This window comes from Scyliorhinus torazame, chromosome 14, assembly GCF_047496885.1.
Source record: "Scyliorhinus torazame isolate Kashiwa2021f chromosome 14, sScyTor2.1, whole genome shotgun sequence".
In the NCBI taxonomy this organism is placed as follows: domain Eukaryota; kingdom Metazoa; phylum Chordata; class Chondrichthyes; order Carcharhiniformes; family Scyliorhinidae; genus Scyliorhinus; species Scyliorhinus torazame.
The window spans coordinates 129,893,437-129,915,945 of NC_092720.1; the positions used below are offsets into that span (position 1 = coordinate 129,893,437).

A 22,509-nucleotide genomic window follows, 5' to 3' on the forward strand; every position below is an offset into this window, starting at 1 on the left:
CAAATACGTGTGTGTGTGGGCGAGATGAGTGTGTTTGGGAGAGGTGATTGTGTGTGTGTGTGTGTGGGAGAGGTGTGTGTATGAGCAGTGAATATGTGGGAGAGGTGAGTGTGTTTGGGGTGAGTGTGTGTGTGGGAGAGGTGAATGTGTGTGTGTTGGAGACTGTGTGTATGTGGGAGAGATGAGTGTGTGTGTGAGTGGTGAGTGTATGTGTATGAGAGGTGAGTGTGAGTATGTGTGTGAGAGAGAGAGGTGTGCTTGTGTTTCTTTTGGGTGAGAATCTGTGTGCGTGTCTGAAATGGGAATGCAGCTCTCCAGCATTCACTCCCAGTATTAAAATGAATCTGTGAGGAAAAGATCAGCATCACTCTTCCCATTAAAAATGACAAAAAGACTTAAGTATTTGTTGAATAAGAGAACTTTTTAATTATAATGAAGAAATAGGGAAGACGTCCATAAATGTGTTTTTGTATGTTTGTACCTATTGTACAGAATGCCTTTTGGAGTTTAATTCTGCAACATAATAAGAATGTTTCTCAGGGGTTTTCAGTACTCTTGGGAGGTCAGAAGGGCTGGAAAGGTTTGGGAAACTCTACCCTAACCTTCTCCTAATGAGTAACAGCTGCTCTCACTGTCTTACCCCCCACGAGGCCCACGGTGAAACCACAATCGGTCTCCCCATGGGACCCGTGGAGTACGAGCTTCCCAGGTAGGGGGTGGAGGCCCACTCAGCTGCGGCTCATAAAACCCAGCATAAAAGCCGGCCCGAGCAGGGACCGGCATGTTCGTTGTCCCGACGCGGACTGTGATTGTTGATGGTTACTGCCGTGGGCAGACTTTATGTTCAGTTAAAATATATCTGGTCATTCCTACCGCTGGCTTCCTTGGTCATTAAACTTACATCCAGAGTATGCTCTTCATTCTTAATGTTGCAATCCTCATGTTTCCAATACATGCAAATGTCATGAGTCATAGTTCAATGTTGTAATGGGGGAAGGAGACCAATTAGCCTTTTAATTTCTTTTTGGCAGTATTTGCTTTACAATGTGCCAAATGATTGTACTGTGTTAATCAAGATGAGTTGGTCATTTCAAAACGCAGCCCCTCCTTGGGATGAAGAAGCAGTTTGTACATTTTATGGTACAGAGACGCAGCCTTTATAACATTTTCTGACCTCCCAATCGTAATGAAAATGCCGCAAGTGGCCTGCTAATTTCTTCTTGCAAAATTCCTTTTTAAAAATAAATTTAGAGTACCCAATTCATTTTTCCAATAAAGGGCAATTTTAGCGTGGCCAATCCACCTAGCCTGCACATCTTTGGGTTGTAGGGGCGAAACCCACGCAAACACGGGGAGAATGTGGAAACTCCACACGGACGGTGACCCAGAGCCAGGATCGAACCCGGGACCTCGGCGCCGTGAGGCAGCAGTGCTCGCCACTGTGCTGCCGTTATAATTCCTTTTTAAATTTATTCATGGGATGTGGGTGTCGCTGGCTAGGCCAGCATTTATTGCGCATCTCTAATTGACCCATGAGAAGGTGATGATGAGCTGCCTTCTTGAGTCACTACACTCCATGTGGTGTAGGTACACCCACTGTGCTGTTAGAGAGGGAACTCCAGGATTTTCACCCAGCGATAGTGAAGGAACAACAATATATTTCCAAGTCGGGGTGGTGATTGGCTTGGATGGGAACTTCCAGGTGGTCGTGTTCCCAGGTATCTGCTGCCCGTGCCCTTCTAGATGGTAGCAGTTTTTGGTTTGGCAGGTGCTGCCTTAGTGAGTTCCTGCAGTGTATCTTGCAGACGGTACACGCGACTGCCACTGTGCGTTGGTAGTAGAGGGAGTGAATAATTAATTTTAAAAACTAAACAACAAAAAAGGCCTCGACTTGAATTTAGGCAACAGTGCAGTTTCTGTGACGTCCTTTGCTTGCTGTTGTAGTGCTGTTAACCCATTTAAAATAAAGAATGTAATGCCTCTTTTTAAGTAGCATGGAATACCATGAGACCAGGTACACCAATATTGCTTCCAATCTGATCTCTGTAGGATGATCAATAATAAGTAATGAAACCTGTCTCTCCCCTTGCAGACAACAAAAATTATAACGAGAGATTGTTTCGATATGCACCCTTGGCTCCTTTTGGAGAAATGGAGTAATACCAGCTAGGCACTTTGCTGTCTATCATTCTTCCTGAGCTTTGACTTGAAAGAGCGGAGAGTGGGCTTGCTTTCTGTGTGGCTTTGTGGTCACCTCCTGTCAGATAAGGTGTACCAGGGAAGTGGCAATCTCCTTATCATTGTGGTATGTTAGACACTCGCAGGCTAAAGAGCAAGTCTCTCCATTTCCAAAATATGTCGAAAAGTTATCACCAGTTAAAGGACAAGCTAGCGTTTCCCTGTCAGTCATCGCTCAGTTTTAGCATGATCGCCTCCAAGCCAGAGATTTTGTGGGTTCATGTCCCACCGCCGAGACTTGACCAAAAAAAAAAAATCTAAGCTGTGGGAGCGCCGGGAGTCTTTTGGATGAGATGTGAAACCAAGAGCGGGATCTTCCGGCCCTTCGCTGTTAACTGTTTTCCCCATTTTCCGCACTATCCGTCGCCGCAACTGGATTTTGAGGGGGGTGGGGGGGGGGGGGGGGGGGGGGGGGGGATGCGGGGGGGGGGGGGGGGGGGGATGCGGGCGGGGTTCACCATGGGCTGGACTGGATGGCTGGCAAGTTGCAGCCTGAGACACTCTTCGTTCTCTAAAAGACCCCACAACAACATTCAAAGAGCAGAGTTGCTCTCCTGAGTGTTAGACAGTTCCGGCCACTGTCTCACACTCAGATCGTGTTGCTAAAAAAAAAAATCTATTAATTAATTTCTCTTGTGCGACGTTGTGTGACAGTAGGGTTGGCTATGTGTAAAACTGGTTGCTGGATGTCCTACATTACAATAACTGGCGGAAAAATGTTTTGGGATGACCTGAGAAGGCGCGATATAAATGCTCGTATTTTTATCATCAGGTAGATGGCAAGTAGTGTGCTGGATTACAAGAGTCTTGGCCTCTCATCTTAAACACAGATTCCCGGGGAAAGAAAAGGTTGGATTAAGTTGAAAGGACGGATATTGAGGCCTGTCCGAGCCCGAGTGAAACTCTGACGGAGTATTTGTCTTTCCTGTCTCACAAATCAAACAGGGAGAATTAAATGTTGCCATGGGGAGCTAATCTGATTCCCACGTCTGGCCAGTAGAAATAACGAGCAAATAATGAGCAGGAACATTTATCTTGTTCCACCTTCGGAGCAGAAACTGCAGGCCTGGTTTCCAGGTGATTGCTCCATTTCCTGTAATCCCTGGAACATTTGCTGTTACCAGATTCAGGATTGGCTGATATTCCTAACCCCATGTACATGTGCAAACATTGGTTGCCCTAGCAGCATTCTGATTAAACATGGTCTCAATTTGAGGCCCTCTGGCCAGTAGGACTTTATTATCCTGAAAGTGTCAGTGATACACTTACCTTCCTATGTTCCTTCATTGATATTCTTAGGGCCCTTTCCAATGCAGCCCTGTTTCAGATAGGAGCCTATCTATAAAGTGTTTGTTGTGGTTCTATGACGTATGTCGGACCCTGATGAATTCTTAAAGTAGCAATAGCTCACCCATTGGCACCAGCCATTTTGCGTGAGGCCAGCAGCTCATCACTAAGTGCAGCTAGATTCAGATTGTGAGCTTGGGAATTAGGTGAGTATGGGAATTCGGTGCAATGAGGGAGGTGGTGCTGTTCACTTGAGTGACCACTTGCGGAGGTGGTGACATGGTGGTAATGTCACTGAACTCAATCCAGTGGTCCTGCCTCATGCCCTGGAGACATGGGTTCAAATAACACTACAGCAGCTGGTGGAATTTAAATTCAATCATAGTATCATACAGTGCAGAAGGAGGCCATTCAGCCCACTCAGTCTGCACTTCGAATGAGCACTCTGCCCATTTATGAGTGTTCACCCTGCCCTATCTCATAACCTAACCTGCACATCCCTGGACATTAAAGGGCAATTTAGCATTGGCAATCCACCTAACCAGCACATCTTTGGACTGTGGTAGGAAACCGGAGCACCCGGAGGAAACCCACGCAGGCACGGGGAGAAAGTGCAAACTCACTTTGAATTGAACCTGGGTCCGTGGTACTGCGGGGCAGCAGTGCTAACCACGGTGCCACTGTGCTGCTCCAAATCTGGAATATAAAGCAAATCTCAGTAATGATGGCCATGTAACTATCATCAATTATTGTAAAACCCCATCTGGTCCGTAAATGTCCTTTAGGGAAGGAAATCTGCCATCCTAACCTGGTGTGGCATACATGTGACTCCAGGAGAAAGGGTAAGAGGAAAAATAAATTACGAAAAGTTACTGATCAAGGTGTTAGGATTCATAACAAAGATATAAAAAACAGCATTAGTGTACTTTACCTGAATGCTCGTAGTATACAAAATCAGGTAAATTAATTGATGGCGTAAATCATCGTGAATGACTATGATTTAGTGGCCATTACTGAAACATGGTTAAAAGATGATCACGACTGAGAGTTAAATATCCAAGGGTATCAGACTATACGAAAGGATAGAATGTACGGTAAGGGCGGTGGTGTAGCTTTGTTGTTTAAGGATGGCATCCGGGCAATAGTAAGGGATGATATTGGTGCTATGGAGGACAAGGTTGAATCAATTTGGGTGGAAATCAGGAATAGTAAGGCGAAAAGGTCACTGATAGGAGTAGTCTATAGGCCACCAAATAGTAACAGGATGGTAGGGCAGGCAATAAGCAAAGAAATAACGGATGCATGTAGAAATGGTACAGCGGTTATCATGGGAGATTTTAATCTGCATATCGATTGGTTTAACCAGGTTGGTAAAGGCAGCCTTGAGGAGGAGTTTATAGAATGTGCCCGGGATAATTTCCTGGAACAGTATGTAATGGAACCTACAAGGGAACAAGCGGTCCTAGATCTGGTCCTGTGTAATGAGGCAGGATTGATTAATGATCTCATAGTTCAGGATCCTCTTGGAAGGAGCGACCACAATATGGTGGAATTTAAAATACAGTTGGAGGATGACAAGGTAAAATCAAACACTAGTGTTTTGTGCTTAAACAAAGGCGATTACAATGGGATGAGAGAAGAACTAGCTAAGGTAGACTGGGAGCAAAGACTTCATGGTGAAGCAGTTGAGGAACAGTGGAGAACCTTCCGAGCGATCTTTCACAGTGTTCAGAAAAGGTTCATACCGACAAAAAAGAAAGACGGTAGAAAGGGGAAAAATCGACCGTGGATATCTAAGGAGGTGAGGGAGAGTATCAAATTGAAGGAAAAAACATACAAAGTGGCAAAAATTAGTGGGAGACTAGAGGACTGGGAAGTCTTTAGGGGACAACAGAAAGCTAAATAAAAAAGCCATAAAGAAGACTAAGCTAGACTATGAAAGTAAACTGGCTCAGAACATAAAAGCAGATAGTAAAAGCTTCTACAAATATATAAGACAAAAAAGAGTGGCTAAGGTAAATATTGGTCCTTTGGAAGATGAGAAGGGAGATTTAATAATAGGAGACGGGGAAATGGCTGAGGAGCTGAACAGGTTTTTTGGGTCAGTCTTCACAGTGGAGGACACAAATAACATGCCAGTGACTGATGGAAATAAGGATATGATAGGTGAGGACCTTGAGATGATTGTAATCACGAAGAAGGCAGTATTGGGCAAGCTAATGGGGCTAAAGGTAGACAAGTCTCCTGGCCCTGATGGGATGCATCCCAGAGTGTTAAAAGAGATGGCTAGGGAAATTGTAAACGCACTAGTGATAATTTATCAAAATCTACTAGATCTGGGGTGGTCCCAGAGGATTGGAAAGTAGCAAACATGACACCACTGTTTAAAAAAGGTCGGCAGAAAGCGGGTAATTATAGGCCGGTAAGCTTAACTTCGGTTGTAGGGAAAATGCTGGAATCTACCATTAAGGAGAAAATAGCAGGGCACCTGGAGGGAAATTGTCCCATTGGGCAGACGCAGCATGGGTTCACAAAGGGTAGGTCGTGTCTGACTAATTTGGTAGAATTTTCTGAGGACGTTACCAGTGCAGTAGATAATGGGGAGCCAATGGATGTGGTATATCTGGATTTCCAGAAAGCTTTTGACAAGGTGCCACACAAAAGGTTGCTGCATAAACTAAAGATGCATGGCATTGAGGGTAAAGTGGTAGCATGGGTAGAAGATTGGTTAATTAACAGAAAGCAGAGAGTGGGGATAAATGGGTGTTTCTCTGGTTGGCAACCTGTAACTAGTGGGGTCCCTCAAGGATCAGTGTTGGGCCCGCAGTTGTTCACAATTTACATAGACGATTTGGAGTTGGGGACCAAGTGCAATGTGTCAAAGTTTGCAGACGACACTAAGATGAGTGGTAAAGCAAAATGTGCAGAGGATACCGGAAGCCTGCAGAAGGATTTGGATAGGTTAGGTGAATGGGCTAGGGTCTGGCAGATGGAATTCAATGTTGCCAAGTGTGAGGCTATCCATTTTGGGAGGAATAACAGCAGAATGGATTATTATTTAAACGGTAAGATGTTAAAACATGCTGCTGTGCAGAGGGACCTGGGTGTGCTGGTGCACGAGTCGCAAAAAGTTGGTGTGCAGTTGCAACAGGTGATTAAGAAGGCTAATCGAGTTTTGTCTTTCATTGCTAGAGGGATGGAGTTCAAGACTAGGGAGGTTATGCTGCAATTGTATAGGGTGTTGGTGAGGCCGCATCTGGAGTATTGTGTTCAGTTTTGGTCTCCTTACCTGAGAAAGGACATATTGGCACTGGAGGGAGTGCAGAGGAGATTCACTAGGTTGATCCCAGAGTTGAGGGGATTAGATTATGACGAGAGGTTGAGTAGACTGGGACTGTACTCATTGGAGTTTAGAAGGATGCGGGGGGATCTTATTGAAACATATAAAATTATGAAGGGAATAGATAGGATAGATGCGGGCAGGTTGTTTCCACTGGTCGGGGAAAGCAGAACTAGGGGGCATAGCCTCAAAATAAGGGGAAGTAGATTTAGGACGGAGTGTAGGAGGAACTTCTTCACCCAAAGGGTTGTGAATCTCTGGAATTCCTTGCCCAGTGAAGCAGTTGAGGCTCCTTCTTTAAACATTGTTAAGAAAAAGATAGATACCTTTCTAAAGAATAAAGGGATTCGGGGATATGGTGTACGGGCCGGAGAGTGGAGCTGAGTCCACAAAGATCAGCCATGATCTCATTAAATGGCGGAGCAGGCTCGAGGGGCCAGATGGCCTACTCCTGTTCCTAGTTCTTATGTTCTTCTGATCCACATCAATGGGTTTAACTCTGAGCTTTTCTGTAATGGTTAAGCATGCAGCTCTCATCAAGGACATTAAGGGATGCACACTGCCAATGCTTGCACTGCCAATGGCACCCACATCCCATTAAAGAGTAGAGAAAAAGAAGTTGATATCTTATAAAGTTGATACCTTCATAAAAGGCCATGAGAATGGTGGCTCAGGGAATTCGTAAAATAGTGTGCGAATGGGGGGCCAGGAGACTTCATAAAGTGTGAGAATGGGGGGCCAGGAGACTTTATAAAAATGTGAGAATGGAGACGGTGTCTCCGATCGCGGGACAGAGTGTCTGCACCGTCGTGAACGCCGTCGCATTTCACGACGGCGCGAAACGGGCGCGGTCAGTAGCAATTCTGTGCCCCACAGGGGGCCAGCATGGTGCTGGAGCGGTTCACGCCGCTCCAGCCTCACTTCCTGGCGCGCACTGGGGGCGGCGCCAACCCGCGCATGCGCAGTGGCGACGCGCTAACCCGCACATGCGCGGTGGCTTTACGGAAGGCGCTGGCCCCGGGGACGCAACATGGCGCGGGGGGTCTGGGGCCGGACGTGCAACAATGTAGGCCCGGGGGGGGGGGAGAGGCCGGCCCGCCAATTGGTGGGCCCCGATCGCGGGCCAGATCCCATCGGAGGCCCTCCCCGGGGACGGAGCCACCCCCCCCCCCCTCCCCCGACCCGTTGCGCAGAGTTCCCGCCAGCAGCGACCAGGTGTGGGCGGCCCCGGCGGGACTCTGCTTTTTCCGTGCGGCCGCTCAGTCCGTCCAGGCTGGAGAATCGGCGGCCAGGCCTCATACAGCGGCCCGCGATCGGCGCCGCGCCAAACGCGCCGCCGCAAATGGCGCCGATTCTCCAGCTCCTCGGAGAATCGCGCGTCGGGGCGGCATGGCGCAGTTGCGGCGATTCTCCGGCCCGGTGCGGAGGGAGAATCGCGCCCGGGAGACTTGATAAAAAAAGTGTGAGAATGAGAGTTCAGGAGAATTCATAAAAAGTGTGAGAAACAGAGTTTTGAGTCTGTATGACCCATCTTCAGAACTGAAGAGGGCGAGAAAAGTGATAGATTATATAGTTGGAGAGGGGGTGCAGGAAGTGGGGCAGAATCAAAGGGCAAGGCAGAGCTAAGGAGAGATTGACAAAGATGTCATTGACAAGATGTCAAGACAAAGGCAGAGGTAATGGTAGAATTAAGGACCATAGAAGTGCTGACTGGCATAAAGGTAAGGCAGCACAATGGGTTCATAGGAGAACAAAGGACAGTGAAAGCAAAACTGAAGAACAAGTGACAGATAGCCCTGTGGGGACGGGTCGATGGGGGGGCAGGGGGAGTGTGTGTGTGTGTGTGTGTGGGGGGGGGGGGGGGGGAGGCGGGGGGAAGAGGGTGGAAGAGATGGTGTTTGACCAAAGAAACCAACAACAAAAAGGGGTCAAGATGGAGGGGAAAGTCCACAGTCTAAAGTTGTTGAACTCTATGTTGAGTCCAGGAGGCCTAATCGGATGATGAGGTGTTGTCCCTTCAGTTTGCATTGGGAATAGCTGGAATATTGCAGCAAGCCAAGGCCAGACATGAGAGCAAGGTGCTGAGTTGAAATGGCAAACTACGGGATTGTTGGGGTCAAGCTCCAGACTGAACGAAAGTGCTCCGCCAAGCAGTAACCCAATCTGCATTTAGTCTCCCAATGTAGAGGAGACCACACTGGGATCAGCGAATACAGATTGACTGTTGTATCGGGGATCTCCAATGACTGTTTACGGTGGGGTTCCGGCTGGCCTTGGACAAGGTCACTAAGACTGGTTCTGTAAAGGTCCACAGCACAGCTGAGCAGATTGGGTAAGATACGGGGCGGTTGGTTGCATGGTGACTCTGGATATGGAAGTCCCACATCCTACACCTGAATGTGTGGAGAACAGGAGAATTCGGGACATGGCAGCCCTTTCCTTTAGCCCAGCCACATCTGGAACACAGTGGCTCATGAGTGAAGGATAGGATACAATCAGGAAGGAAAGTTGAACTGCCTCTCCTCTTGTTTTCAGGGCTGAAGGAGGCCGGCACTGCGACGTCGCTGAAGAGCAGCAGTTTTGCCACGGTGACGGACATAAGTGACTCTGAGTTCAATTTCCCATGAACACCTGTAACCGGGCTCCTGCTTTGGTCAAGAGAACTGTTCGTGTTCAGCCTCGGTGTTGCAGGGTTTGTTTGTCTCGTGGGCATGTGGGGTTTGTGGAGACGTTTCGTGGTGAGTCTGTCTGTAACCAGACTTGCCCGTTTCTTAGTGTTGCCGTCACTGGTTGACCGTAATCCCAGAAGTCTCACCATATGGCCTCCAACCACTGGCTGCCCCTCTCCCACACCCTCACCATTGGTCGCCCGACTCTTCCACTCCCACAGGGCAACATTTTGCTGCACCAATTGGAAAACAAGCAGATGCCGTGTCTCAGTGGGATCATTCTTGACTGTCAGTCAAACAAACTCTACTTTTCAGTCATTTTCCCAAATTCCTATTACCGATAAACACAAGTGTTCAAAGAAATTTTAAAAGAAAATCGCTGAAGACTTGCATTTGTATAGCGCCTTTCACAACCACCGACTGTCCCAGTCAATGAAGTACCTTTGAAGTGTAGTTACTGTTGTAGTGTAGAGGGGAAAAGTACCACACATTTGCCCCTCCAGGGTGGCTCATAGCAGTCTCCTGAAGACTAAAATTTAATTCCGGCAGACTGGCAACGCTACCATACTCTTCACACGCTGTTCTCTATCTCTAAAGACAAGGATATTCCTTCTTGTCTATTTGATAGGCTTGGCCCCAAATTTCCACAAGGTTCTCCTGATGCCCCCAATGTAACTTCAGCAGGATACCAGAAGACCCCCCAGAGTCCAAATCCTCCAGGGTTTATGCCAATCTCTTGCCAGAGTATTCCCTCTGGAATTCCAGGTGTTAGATCCCTGAAATCCTTAAGGAAAATGGACAACCCCAAGGTTTCATCTCATGACCTCTCAACCTCTAGGCTCTTCCTGACATGGCTACCCTTGTGGCACACCACTCCTCCCCGCCAAACGGAAAGCAAATAGATACATTGCGAACCCGTTGCATGGTATTTGGCTGTTAGTCAATCAGCTGTTTGTTCGCTGATCCATAACAAACTATCCCCAACTTGACAACTAACAAACTAATGTGAGCAAAATGGGGGGAAAAAACATTTAATGGTCCAATGATTTCCCTCCCTACTTGTTTGTCTGGAAAGTAAAATTTTAATTCCTGGACACTTCAGGCCAACTCTGGTTGGATGTATTCCTGGAGGTTGCATAGACACAGAAAGAGGCTGTTCAGCCCATTGTGTCCCTGCCACCTCTCCGTAGAGCAATCCAGTCTATCCCTTTTCCCACACGCTATCTCCGTTGCTTTGCAAATCTATTCCCCTCAGGTGCACATCCATTTTCTTTTTGAAATCATTCACGGTCTCCGCTTTCACCACCCTCTCGGGCAACGAGTCCCAGCTCATTACCACTTGCTCTGTTCGAAGGTTCTTTCTCAGATTCACCCACCCCCTCCGCAACTCATTTCAAGACCGTAAATTTGTGTCCCTCCAGTCCTTGTGCCTTCAACCAATGGGAACAACTTTTCTTTGTCTATCTTATCCAAACCTGTCATAATCTTGTACATTCCTAATAAATCTCCCCTCAATCTCCTTTGCTCCAAGGAGAACAATCCCAGCTTCTCCAACCGTAACCTGGGAGCTAAAATCCCTCAACCCTGGAAGCTTTCTGGTAAATCTCCTTTGCACCTTCTCAAGGACCCTCACATCCTTCCCAAAGTGCGGTGACCATAACTGGAAGTAATACTCTAGTTATGGCCTAACAAGAGCTTTATAAAGGCTGAACATAACTTCCCTGCTTTTGTTTTCGGTACTTATTTATGAAGCCCAAGATCGCATAGAATCAAAGAAATTCCCGGCAGTGCAGAAAGAGGTCATTCGGCTCATTGAGTTTGCCCGGACGTGCTGAAAGAGCACCCTAACTAGGCCCAATCCCCCACCCTATCCCCGTAACCCCACGTAGGGGCAATTTAGCATGGCCAATCCACCTAACCTGCACATCTTTGGACTGTGGGAGGAAACTGGAGCACCCGGAGGAAACCCACGCAGACACGGGGAGAAAGTGGAAACTCCACACAGACAGTTACCAGAGGCCGAAATTGAAACTGGGTCCCTGGCGCTGTGAGGCAGCAGTGCTAACCACTGTGCCATGGTGCCGCCCATATGTTTTGCTAACCATTCTCTCAATGTGTCCTGTCACCTTCAAAGGTCAAAGGGGGAGCTCGGTGGTGCAATGATTAGAACTGCTGCCAGGGACCCGGGTTCAACTCCGGCCTTGGGTATGGGGTTTGTATGTTCTCCCCGTGTCTGCGTGGTTTCCTCCGGGTGCCCAGGTTTCCTCCCACAGTCCAAAGATGTGTAGTTCGGGTTGATTGGCCATGATAAATTGCCCCTTAGTGTCCAAAAGATTAGGTAGGGTTATTACGTTGCGTGGGCCTAGGCTGAGTGCTCTTTCCAAGGGCCGGTGCAGACTCGATGCGTCGAATGGCTTCCTTCTGCACTGTAATGATTCTATCTGTGCACATTTAACACAGTAGGGCTCACCCAAATTTGAACCCAGGTGCCTTCACATTTCAACCAGTGAGATGCCCCAAGTGAGAATCATACCCATAGAGGGACAAGCCGCTGATCATTACATACTGTCCCGCCTCAAACTGGCCGGTCCAGTCACAGCTTTATTTTTTGCCCATCCCTAATATATTTTAAAACAAACAAGTGTCCAAAGGAAATGACATATAAATCCAATTTTTAACTTCAATTTGTGGCCATTCCAGGGCAGTGCTGGAGGTGTTGTAAATCCTAATTCGCCAGTTCTTCAACACAAACCACGAGCTTCTATTCAAGCTCGTAGACTGGACCGCTGGCTCTCAGCCTCACTACGTAGGCCAAACTCCCCACGTACGCACGGTTCATCACTGTTCACTAGACTCTGCCGCGTCTTACGACTTGAACAGAGAAGCACTTTAGTGGCCAATCTGTGCTGCCTCAGAGAGAGAGAAGGAAAGTCACATCCGAGAAAAGTCTGTTAGGTTCTCATTTTAACGTCTCTTTGGCCTGTGCTGTCGGAAGGTTCCAGCTGAAACATCAATCCTGTCTTTTCATAGATGCAGGTGGATTTGTATTTGCAGCCCTTTTATTTCAGGTTTCCAGCAGTCGGGCCTTTCCGTATCCCTGCCTGCAGGCGGCTGCTCCGTGAGGCAGGTTTGAACTGCTTTGTAATCCGAGGCAGGGGCTAAATAGCGCCACCTGGCCTCCCAAAAAGTGGGTGTCTTTCAATTGAACGTAACCCTGCATGGTGTGACAAAGAGCCACCACTGATGGCTGCTCCCGGGTAGATTGTGATCCCAGCGTTCCACCCAATTCCATCAGCTTCCCACCTGGCGTGTTAGCTCAAAGTGACCTCTGGAGAGTGCGAACCGTGCAACTTTTCACCTCCCAGTGAAGGAGGTAGAAACTCGACCCACCAAATTTGCTCATTCTGTCCTGTGTTAAAAGAGTTTTTAGCAATGGAAAATGTTTAAGTTGTTTTATTTTCATGTTAAATGTATATGTCAAATGTTATATGCAGGACATCTTCATCTTTTTGGTATATTGTAATGTCACTTTTATATTTGTAGCCAAATGTTCAGTTTTCATTTTTATAAATTGATCTGTAATAAAATAAAGTTTTGTGTTTATCTCATTCCCTGTTTCTTTCTGGTGACTGGATCCTGACCAGGATGGAGTTACTGGTTCTGCTATGAGCAAGGATCAGTCAGATCCAATGGTCGCATCAGTGAACAATTGCATTTAAACAGCACCTTTAGATTGACATCCTCCAAGCCACTTCTCGGAAACGTTTTTAAAGAAAAACAAAATCACAGAGCCGTGTAAAGAGATATTCGGACAAATAACCAAAAGCCTGTTAAAAGAGGTAGGTTTGAAAGTGTGTGCTAAAGAAGGGGAGAGAGGTAAGAAAGGCAGTGAGATGTCGGAAGGGAATTCCAGACTATAATGGCCAGGCAAGTGGAGACACAGCCGTCAATCTTTGAGTGATTAGAATTAGTGACGTGCAAGAGGTCAGGATTAGAAGGGCATAGTGATCCCGGGGATTTGTGGGGCTGAGGTAGTGAGAGATGAGGTAATGGAAGAAGTTGAACATTCGGATGAGAATTCTAAAATGGAGGCTTTGCCGGATAGGGAGCCAAGGAAGGTAATAGAGGACTGGAACTTGGTGCATGTCAGGAGATGGGCAGCAGAGTTTTGGCAAACTCGGATTTATGGAGGGTGAAGGTGGCGGGCCAGCTGTGAAAGCATTGGAATAATAGCCATGGAAGGCCTGAGGGTTTCATCAACCTATAAACTGGGGCAGGAGCAGAGCTGGGTAGTGTTACAGAGGTAGATGATCTTGATGAAGTGAAAAGGTGTTCGGAAGCTCAACCCGAGCTCAAATTAGACACCAAGATTGTGATCTGTCTGGTTCGACCTCCGGACGATGGCACAGTGGTTCGCACTGCTGCCTCACAGAGCCAGGGACCCGGGTTCAATTCTTACCTCGGGTGACTGTGTGGTATTTGCATTTTCTCCCTGTGTGTGCGTGGGTTTCCTCCGGGTGCTCCGGTTTCCTCCCACAATCCAATGATATGCAGGTTAGGTGGATTGGCCATGCTAAATTGCCCCTTAGTGTCCAACGATGTGCAGATTAGGTGGGTTATGGGCATAGGGTGGGGGGAGTGGGCCTAGATAGGGTGCTCTTTCAGAGGGTCTGTGCAGACTCAGTGGGCCAAATGGTCTCCTTCTGTACTGTAGAAATTCTATGATTCTATACAAACAAATATGCACACACACAGACACACAAAAACAAATGATAACTAAAGATGGAACATGCACTTAGATTACTGGAAGGGTAGAACAGATAGATCATGCTTTATACAATTTTTAACATGGTGGTGGAAACATTGCACATTTAAAGGATTCTCTCTTCGTTCAATGAAGACAAAGAAGAAAGGATGTTCCTGGCCTTTCAGTCCAAGTTATGGTCGAGCCTCGATAGTGAAGAACTCTGCTCTGGCAGGTAAACAGAACAAGCCCCAATTATTTGCCTGAGGTGATTTTTGAGGTGGGGAATTTCCTTGTGCTGCGTAAGAGATTATTTCCCTCTTGTCTTCATATCCCAGACTGACCTCTCTGGCCAATGGTGATTTAAAACTAATAACAGTAGTGACTGTAACCTAATGTGCTTCTGGTAAAAGGTGTTTTAAGTCATATGGATGTTAAAAAGGAAAGCATAAAGGTTTACTTAGTATTGTAGTCTTTGGGGGTTGTATTTGAATTAATGGTTGCTAAGATGTTCTCTGTATGTTTCAAAAAGGTCAACTTGAGTTTGTGGAATAAACATTGTTTTGCTTTAAAAAATACTTTTCCATTTCTGCTGTACCACACCTGTAGAGTGTGCCGTGTGCTCCCCATACCACAGTCTATTAAAAGTTGTGGGTCATGTGAACTCCATGACACACTTTGGGGTTCTCTGAACCCTGGCCCGTAACAAATTGGGGGCTCGAGGGGGATAAAAGTCTATCTATTGTATTGGCTTTGTGAACTTAAAGACAATGAGGGGTGAGCAAAATTATGGTTAAGCATTTAAAGTTGCCTGAGATATAGTTTGACTCATTGGAAATGGCAAAAATTCAGTTGCAAATTAAACAAATGGAACATGAGAAAGAATTAAAGCAGCTTGAATACGAAAAAGAGAGAGCGGAAAAAGAAAGAGAGAGAGAGGAAAAAGAAAAGGAGAGAGAAGAAAGGAGAAAAGAAAGAATAGCCCTAGCAGAACAAAAAGAAAGAGAAAGGGAGATACAGATCAGGGAAAAAGATAAAGAGAGAGAGTTTGAACTTCAGAAAATGGCCATGAAACATGTTAAAATTGGCAGACGTAAAGTGAAACGTACAGTTGGATGATAGTGATGAGGATAGTGAGAAAGAGCGTCATAGTTGAAGGCTTGGTGGGAATCTATTTAAATATGTCCAAGCATTGCCAAGGTTTAACGAGAAGGAGGTAGAAGCCTTTTTCATTTCATTTGAGAAGGTAGCTAAACAAATGAAATGGCCACAGGACATGTGGATATTACTGATTCAAACAAAGCTGGTAGGTAGGGCTAGTGAAATGTTTGCATCACTACCGGAGGAGGTATCTGGGACGTATGAGGAGGTGAAAAAATCCATCGTTGCTGCATATGAACTAGTGCCTGAAGTCTACAGACAAAGGTTTAGAAATTTAAGGAAAGAATTTGGTCAAACATACATGGAGTTTGAAATGCTCAAACAGAGTAATTTTGATAGGTGGAATATGGCTTAGAAAATAGACCAAACGTATGAAGCTCTCCGAGAAATTATACTTTTGGAGGAGTTTAAAAATTCAATTCCTGATGTAGTGAGAATTCATGTGGATGAGCAGATGGTTAAAACTGCAAGATTGGCAGCAGAAATGGCAGATGATTATGAATTAGTTCATAAATTAAAGCTTGGTTTCCGACATCAGTTTCAGCCTGTGAGGGATAGAAACTGGGGACATTAGAAATACTCAAGTGGTAAAGGTAAAGGTGATCTGATGGGAGATAATAAGGAGAGTGTACCTCCGATTTAAAAAAAAATCCAGGAGGGTGGAAGAGACATGAAATGTTGCAAATGTTTTCACTAATAAACTAGGCCATGTAAAGTCACAGTGTTGGTGGTTGAAGAAAAGCACTGGGAAGGCTGATGTGGTAAAACAGGATAAGACAGTGGGGTTTGTTAAAGTGGGAAAGGAATGTCCAAGTGAAGCGAAGTAGGTGCAAAAGATTGTACAGCCTGATCAAGAGGTGATTGATAAGAAGGTGCCAGATCTCTTTAAAGAATTTTGTGTGGGTAAAGTTTACTCATGTGTTTCAGGAAGAAGGAAGAAAGAGGTAAAGAAGTCACAATTTTAAGAAAAACGGGAGCTAGTCAATCTTTAATGGTAAGAGATGAGGAGTTATGTAGTTTGGGAGGAATGTTGCCAGAAAAGGTGGTAAAATGTGGAATTCAGGCTGAGAGGGGTAGTGTTCAGTTATATAAGGTAAGGTTGGAAAGTCCAGTGAAGAGTGGTGAAGTGGCAGTAGGAGTAATAGAGAAATTATCTTGTCCAGGAATACAGTTTATCTTGGGTAATGATATAGCTGGATCGCAGGTGGGAGTGATGCCTACTGTGGTGGATAAGCCAGTGGAAAATCAGACAACTGAAGTGTTGAAGGACGAATATACTGGGATTTTTCTGGATTGTGTAGTAACAAGGTCGCAAAGTCACAGGTTAAGACAAGAGGAGAAATCAAAGAGTGAAGATGAAGTTGAAGTGCAATTATCAGAAACGATTTTTGATCAGATGGTTGAAAAAGGACAAGAACAGGTGGAGGATGAGGCGGATATTTTTAGTTCAGGAAAATTGGCGGAATTACAACAAAAAGATATAGAAATAAAACCGGTATATCAGAAAGCATACACGGAAGAGGAATCAGCTTGTATACCAGAGTGTTATTCCCGTAAAAGTGATGTCTTGATGAGAAATTGGAGACCTTTACATATGAAAAGTGGGCAGAAGTTCATCAAGTAGTATTGCCGGTAGGGTATAGAAAGGAGATGTTGCGAGTTGCACATGAGGTACCAGTGGGAGGTCATTTGGGAATAAGGAAAAGTCCAAAAAAATTTTTATTGGCCTGGACTACATAACAATGTAGTCAAATTTTGCCAATCATGTCACACATGTCAAGTGATAGGGAAACCTCAAGCAGTGATAAAACCAGCAGCCTTAATACCCATTCTAGCATTTGAGGAACCTTTTACAAGTGTCCTAATTGATTGCGTAGGACTGCTTCCTAAAACAAAAAGTGGGAATCAATATCTTTTGACTATAATAGATGCGTCTACGAGATTTCCAGAGGCCATTCCAGTACATAAGAACATAAGAACTAGGAGCAGGAGTAGGCCATCTGGCCCCTCGAGCCTGCTCCGCCATTCAATGAGATCAAGGCTGATCTTTTGTGGACTCAGCTCCACTTTCCGGCCCGAACACCATAACCCTTAATCCTTTTATTCTTCAAAAAACTATCTATCTTTATCTTAAAAACGTTTAATGAAGGAGCCTTTACTGCTTCACTGGGCAAGGAATTCCATAGATTCACAACCCTTTGGGTGAAGACGTTCCTCCTAAACTCAGTCCTAAATCTACTTCCCCTTATTTTGAGGCTATGCCCCCTAGTTCTGCTTTCACCTGCCAGTGGAAACAACCTGCCCGCATTTATCCTATCTATTCCCTTCATAATTTTATATGTTTCTATAAGATCCCCCCTCATCCTTCTAAATTCCAACGGGTACAGTCCCAGTCGACTGAACCTCTCCTCGTAATGCAACCCCTTCAGCTCTGGGATTAACCTAGTGAATCTCCTCTGCGCACCCTCCAGTGCCAGTACGTCCTTTCTCAAGTAAGGAGACCAAAATTGAACACAATACTCCAGGTGTGGCCTAACACCTTATACAATTGCACCATAACCTCCCTAGTCTTAAACTCCATCCCTCTAGCAATGAAGGACAAAATTCCATTTGCCTTCATAATCACCTGTTGCACCTGAAAACCAACTTTTTGCGACTCATGCACTAGTACACCCAGGTCTCTGCACAGCAGCATGTTTTAATATTTTATCATTTAAATAATAATCCCTTTTGCTGTTATTCCTACCAGAATGGATAACCTCACATTTGTCAACATTGTATTCCATCTGCCAGACCCTAGCCCATTCACTTAGCCTATCCAAATCCCTCTGCAGACTTCCAGTATCCTCTGCACTTTTTGCTTTACCACTCATCTTAGTGTCATCTGCAAACTTGGACACATTGCCCTTGGTCCCCAACTCCAAATCATCTATGTAAATTGTGAACAATTGTGGGTCCAACACTGATCCCTGAGGGACACCGCTAACTACTGATTGCCAACCAGAGAAACACCCATTATTCCCCACTCTTTACTTTCTATTAATTAACCAATCCTCTATCCATGCTACTACTTTCCCTTAATGCCATGCATCTTTATCTTATGCAGCAACCTTTTCTGTGGCACCTTGTCAAAGGCTTTCTGGAAATCCAGATATACCACATCCATTGGTTCCCCGTTATCTACCACACTGGTAATGTCCTCACAAAATTCCACTAAATTAGTTAGGCACGACCTGCCCTTTATGAACCCATGCTGCGTCTGCCCAATGGGACAATTTCCATCCAGATGCCTCGCTATTTCTTCCTTGATGATAGATTCCAGCATCTTAACCGAAGTTAAGCTCACTGCTTACCCGCTTTCTGCCTACCTCCTTTTTTAAACAGTAATGTCATGTTTGCTAATTTCCAATCCGCCGGGACCACCCCAGAGTCTAGTGAATTTTGGTAAATTATCACTAGTACATTTGCAATTTCCCTAGCCATCTCTTTTAGCACTCTGGGATGCATTCCATCAGGGCCAGGAGACTTGTCTACCTTTAGCCCCATTAGCTTGCCCATCGCTACCTCCTTAGTGATAACAATCCACTCAAGGTCCTCACCTGTCATAGCCTCATTTCTATCAGTCACTGGCATGTTATTTGTGTCTTCCACTGTGAAGACTGACCCAAAAAACCTGTTCAGTTCCTCAGCCATTTCCTCATCTCCCATTATTAAATCTCCCTTCTCATCCTCTAAAGGACCAATATTTACCTTAGCCACTCTTTTTTTGTTTTATGTATTTGTAGAAACTTTTACTATCTGTTTTTATATTCTGAGCAAGTTTACTCTCATAATCTATCTTACTCTTCTTTATAGCTTTTTTAGTAGCTTTCTGTTGCCCCAAAAGATTTCCCAGTCCTCTAGCCTCCCACTAATCTTTGCCACTTGGTATGTTTTTTCCTTCAATTTGATCCTCTCCCTTATTTCCTTAGATATCCATGGTCGATTTTCCCTCATTCTACAGTCCTTTTTGTTGGTATAAACCTTTGCTGAGCACTGTGAAAAATCGCTTGGAAGGTTCTCCACTGTTCCTCAACTGTTTCACCATAAAGTCTTTGCTCCCAGTCTACCTTAGCTAGTTCTTCTCTCATCCCATTGTAATCTCCTTTGTTGAAGCACAAAACACTCGTGTTTGATTTTACCTTCTCATCCTCCATCTGTATTTTAAATTCCTCCATATTGTGATCGCTCCTTCCGAGAGGATCCCGAACTATGAGATCATGAATCAATCCTGTCTCATTACACTGGACCAGATCTAGGACCGCTTGTTCCCTCGTAGGTTCCATTACATACTGTTCTAGGAAACTATCTCGGATACATTCTATAAACTCCTCCTCAAGGCTGCCTTGACCGACCTGGTTAAACCAATCGACATGTAGATTAAAATCCCCCATGATAACTGCTGTACCATTTCTACATGCATCAGTTATTTCTTTGTTTATTGCCTGCCCCACCATAATGTTACTATTTGGTGGCCTATAGACTACTCCTATCAGTGGCTTTTTCGCCTTACTATTCTTGATTTCCACCCAAATGGATTCAGCCTTATCCTCCATAGCACCGATGTCATCCCTTACTATTGCCCGGATGTCATCCTTAAATAACAGAGCTACACCACCTCCCTTGCCATCCACTCTGTCCTTCTGAATAGTTTGATACCCTCGGATATTTAACTCCCAGTCGTGACCATCCTTTAACCATGTTTCAGTAATGGCTACTAAATCATAGTCATTCACGATGATTTGTGCCATCAACTCATTTACCTTATTCCGAATACTACGAGCATTCAGGTAAAGTACACTTATGTTGGCTTTTTTACCTCTGTTTTGAATCTTAACACCTCGATCAGTAATCTCTCCTAAGTTATATTTCCTCATAACTTTTCTCCCAATTTTCCTTGTCGTTGAACCCATATCTTCATGTAACAACCTGCCGTGTCGCTTACCATTAATGTTTTTACTTCCTGTTTTATTCCTTTCAGGATTACTGGGCCTATTCACTGAGCTCCCCTCAGTCACTGTACCTTGTACTGTCGCCCTTTTTGATTTTTAACTATGGCTTCTCTGCCTTACACTTTCCCCCTTATTGCCTTTTGTTTCTGTCCCTGTTTTACTACCTTCCAACTTCCTGCATCGGTTCCCATCCCTCTGCCACATTAGTTTAAACCCTCCCCAACAGCTCTAGCAAACACTCCCCCTAGGACATCGGTTCCAGTCCTGGCCAGGTGCAGACCGTCCGGTTTATACTGGTCCTACCTCCCCAGAACCGGTTCCAATGCCCCAGGAATTTGAATACCTCCCTCTTGCACCATCTCTCAAGCCACGCATTCATCCTATCTATCCTGACATTCCTACTCTGACCAGCTCGTGGCACTGGTAACAATCCTGAGATTTCTACCTTTGAGGTCCTACTTTTTAGTTTAACTCCTAACTCCCTGAATTCAGCTTGTAGGACCTCGTCCCGTTTTTTACCTATATCTTTGGTGCCTATGTGCACCACAACAGATGGCTGTTCATCCCCTCCCAAAATGTCCTTCAGCCGCTCCGAGACATCCTTGACCCTTGCACCAGGGAGGCAACATACCATCCAGGAGTCTCGATTGCGTCCGCAGAACTGCCTGTCTATTCCCCATACGATTGAGACCCCTATCACTATAGTCCTGCCATTCTTCTTCCTGCCCAGTTGTGCCGCAGAGCCAGCCACGGTGCCATGAACCTGGCTGCTGCTGCCTTCCCCTGGTGAGCTATCTCCCTCAACAGTATCCAAAGCGGTATATCTGTTTTGCAGGGAGATGGCCGCAGGGGACACCTGCACTGCCTTCCTACTCTTGCTCTGTCTTTTGGTCACCCATTTTCTATCTCCCTCAGTAACTTTCACCTGCGGTGTGACCAACTCGCTAAACGTGCTATCCACGATGTCCTCAGCATCGCATTTGCTCCAAAGTGAGTCTATCCGCAGCTCCAGAGCCGTCAAGCAGTCTACCAGGAGCTGCAACTGGACACACTTCTTGCACGTGAAGGAGCCAGGGACAGTGGACATGTCCCTGAGCTCCCACACCGCACACGAGGAGCATGACACGAGTCTGGGATCTCCTGCCATGTCGTAAACCTTAGGTAAACTTATACAACTACAGTTCCAAAAAACGAAAGAAAAAATAAATAAATTAGACAATGAAAAGAAAAACTACTTACCAGTCACTTACCAGGGATAAAAAGCTCCACCCCAAGCTTCGAATTCCCACCTAGATTCAAATTCCCAAACTCGCTCTTGGTGGTGTCTCACTCTGGCTATGTCTTCTCTGGCTCACTGGGAGAACTCATGTAATATTACAGCTAAAAAGATTGTTGGGGAGTTACTTAAATTCTTTACTAGATGTGGAGTACCCACAGAAATACAATCCGATCAAGGATCAAATTTTACCTCAAGGTTATTCAAGGAAGTTATGGATAGCTTAGGAATAAATCAATTTAAATCAACTGTGTTCCATCCAGAATCGCAGGGAGCGTTAGAAAGGTGGCATTAGACATTAAAAACAATGTTGAGGGCTTATTGTCAAGATTATCCAGAGGATTGGGATCAAGGAATTCCATTTGTACTGTTTACATTAAGGAATGCAGCTAATGAGTCAACCAAATTCAGTCCTTTTGAACTAATTTTTGGTTATGAGGTAAGAGGACCACTTAAATTGATTAAGGAAAAATTGGTGAGTGAGAAATCGGATATTACATTATTGGATTACGTGTCAAATTTTAGGGAACGATTAAATAGTGCAGGTGAATTGGCTGGACAACATTTGAAAGTTGCACAAAATGTGATGAAATGGGTAACGGACAAGAAATCCAAAGTTCGTAGTTTTGCCAGTGGAGATAAAGTTTTAGTGTTGTTTACCAGTTGTGATGAGCCTTTAAAAGCTAGGTTTTGTGGACCTTATCAGATTGAAAGGAAATTAAGTGAGGTGAAATATGTAGTAAAAACACCAGACAGAAGGAAGACTCACCGAGTGTGTCATGTGAATATGCTTAAAAGGTACT

General features: G+C 45.3%; 1 protein-coding gene across 7 annotated transcripts in view; it reads left to right on the forward strand.

Moving 5' to 3' along the window:
* Nucleotides 1–13,142, forward strand: part of dzip1l (DAZ interacting zinc finger protein 1-like) — a 368,643-nt gene extending 355,501 nt beyond the window's left edge. For all 7 annotated transcript variants that reach the window (XM_072474904.1, XM_072474902.1, XM_072474905.1 and 4 more), the window contains one exon: nucleotides 9,401–13,142. In XM_072474904.1, coding sequence (XP_072331005.1) covers nucleotides 9,401–9,492 — 92 coding nt within the window. In that variant the 3' untranslated portion in view covers nucleotides 9,493–13,142. The remainder of the gene's footprint in view (nucleotides 1–9,400) is intronic.
* The last annotated feature ends 9,367 nt before the right edge of the window (nucleotides 13,143–22,509 follow it).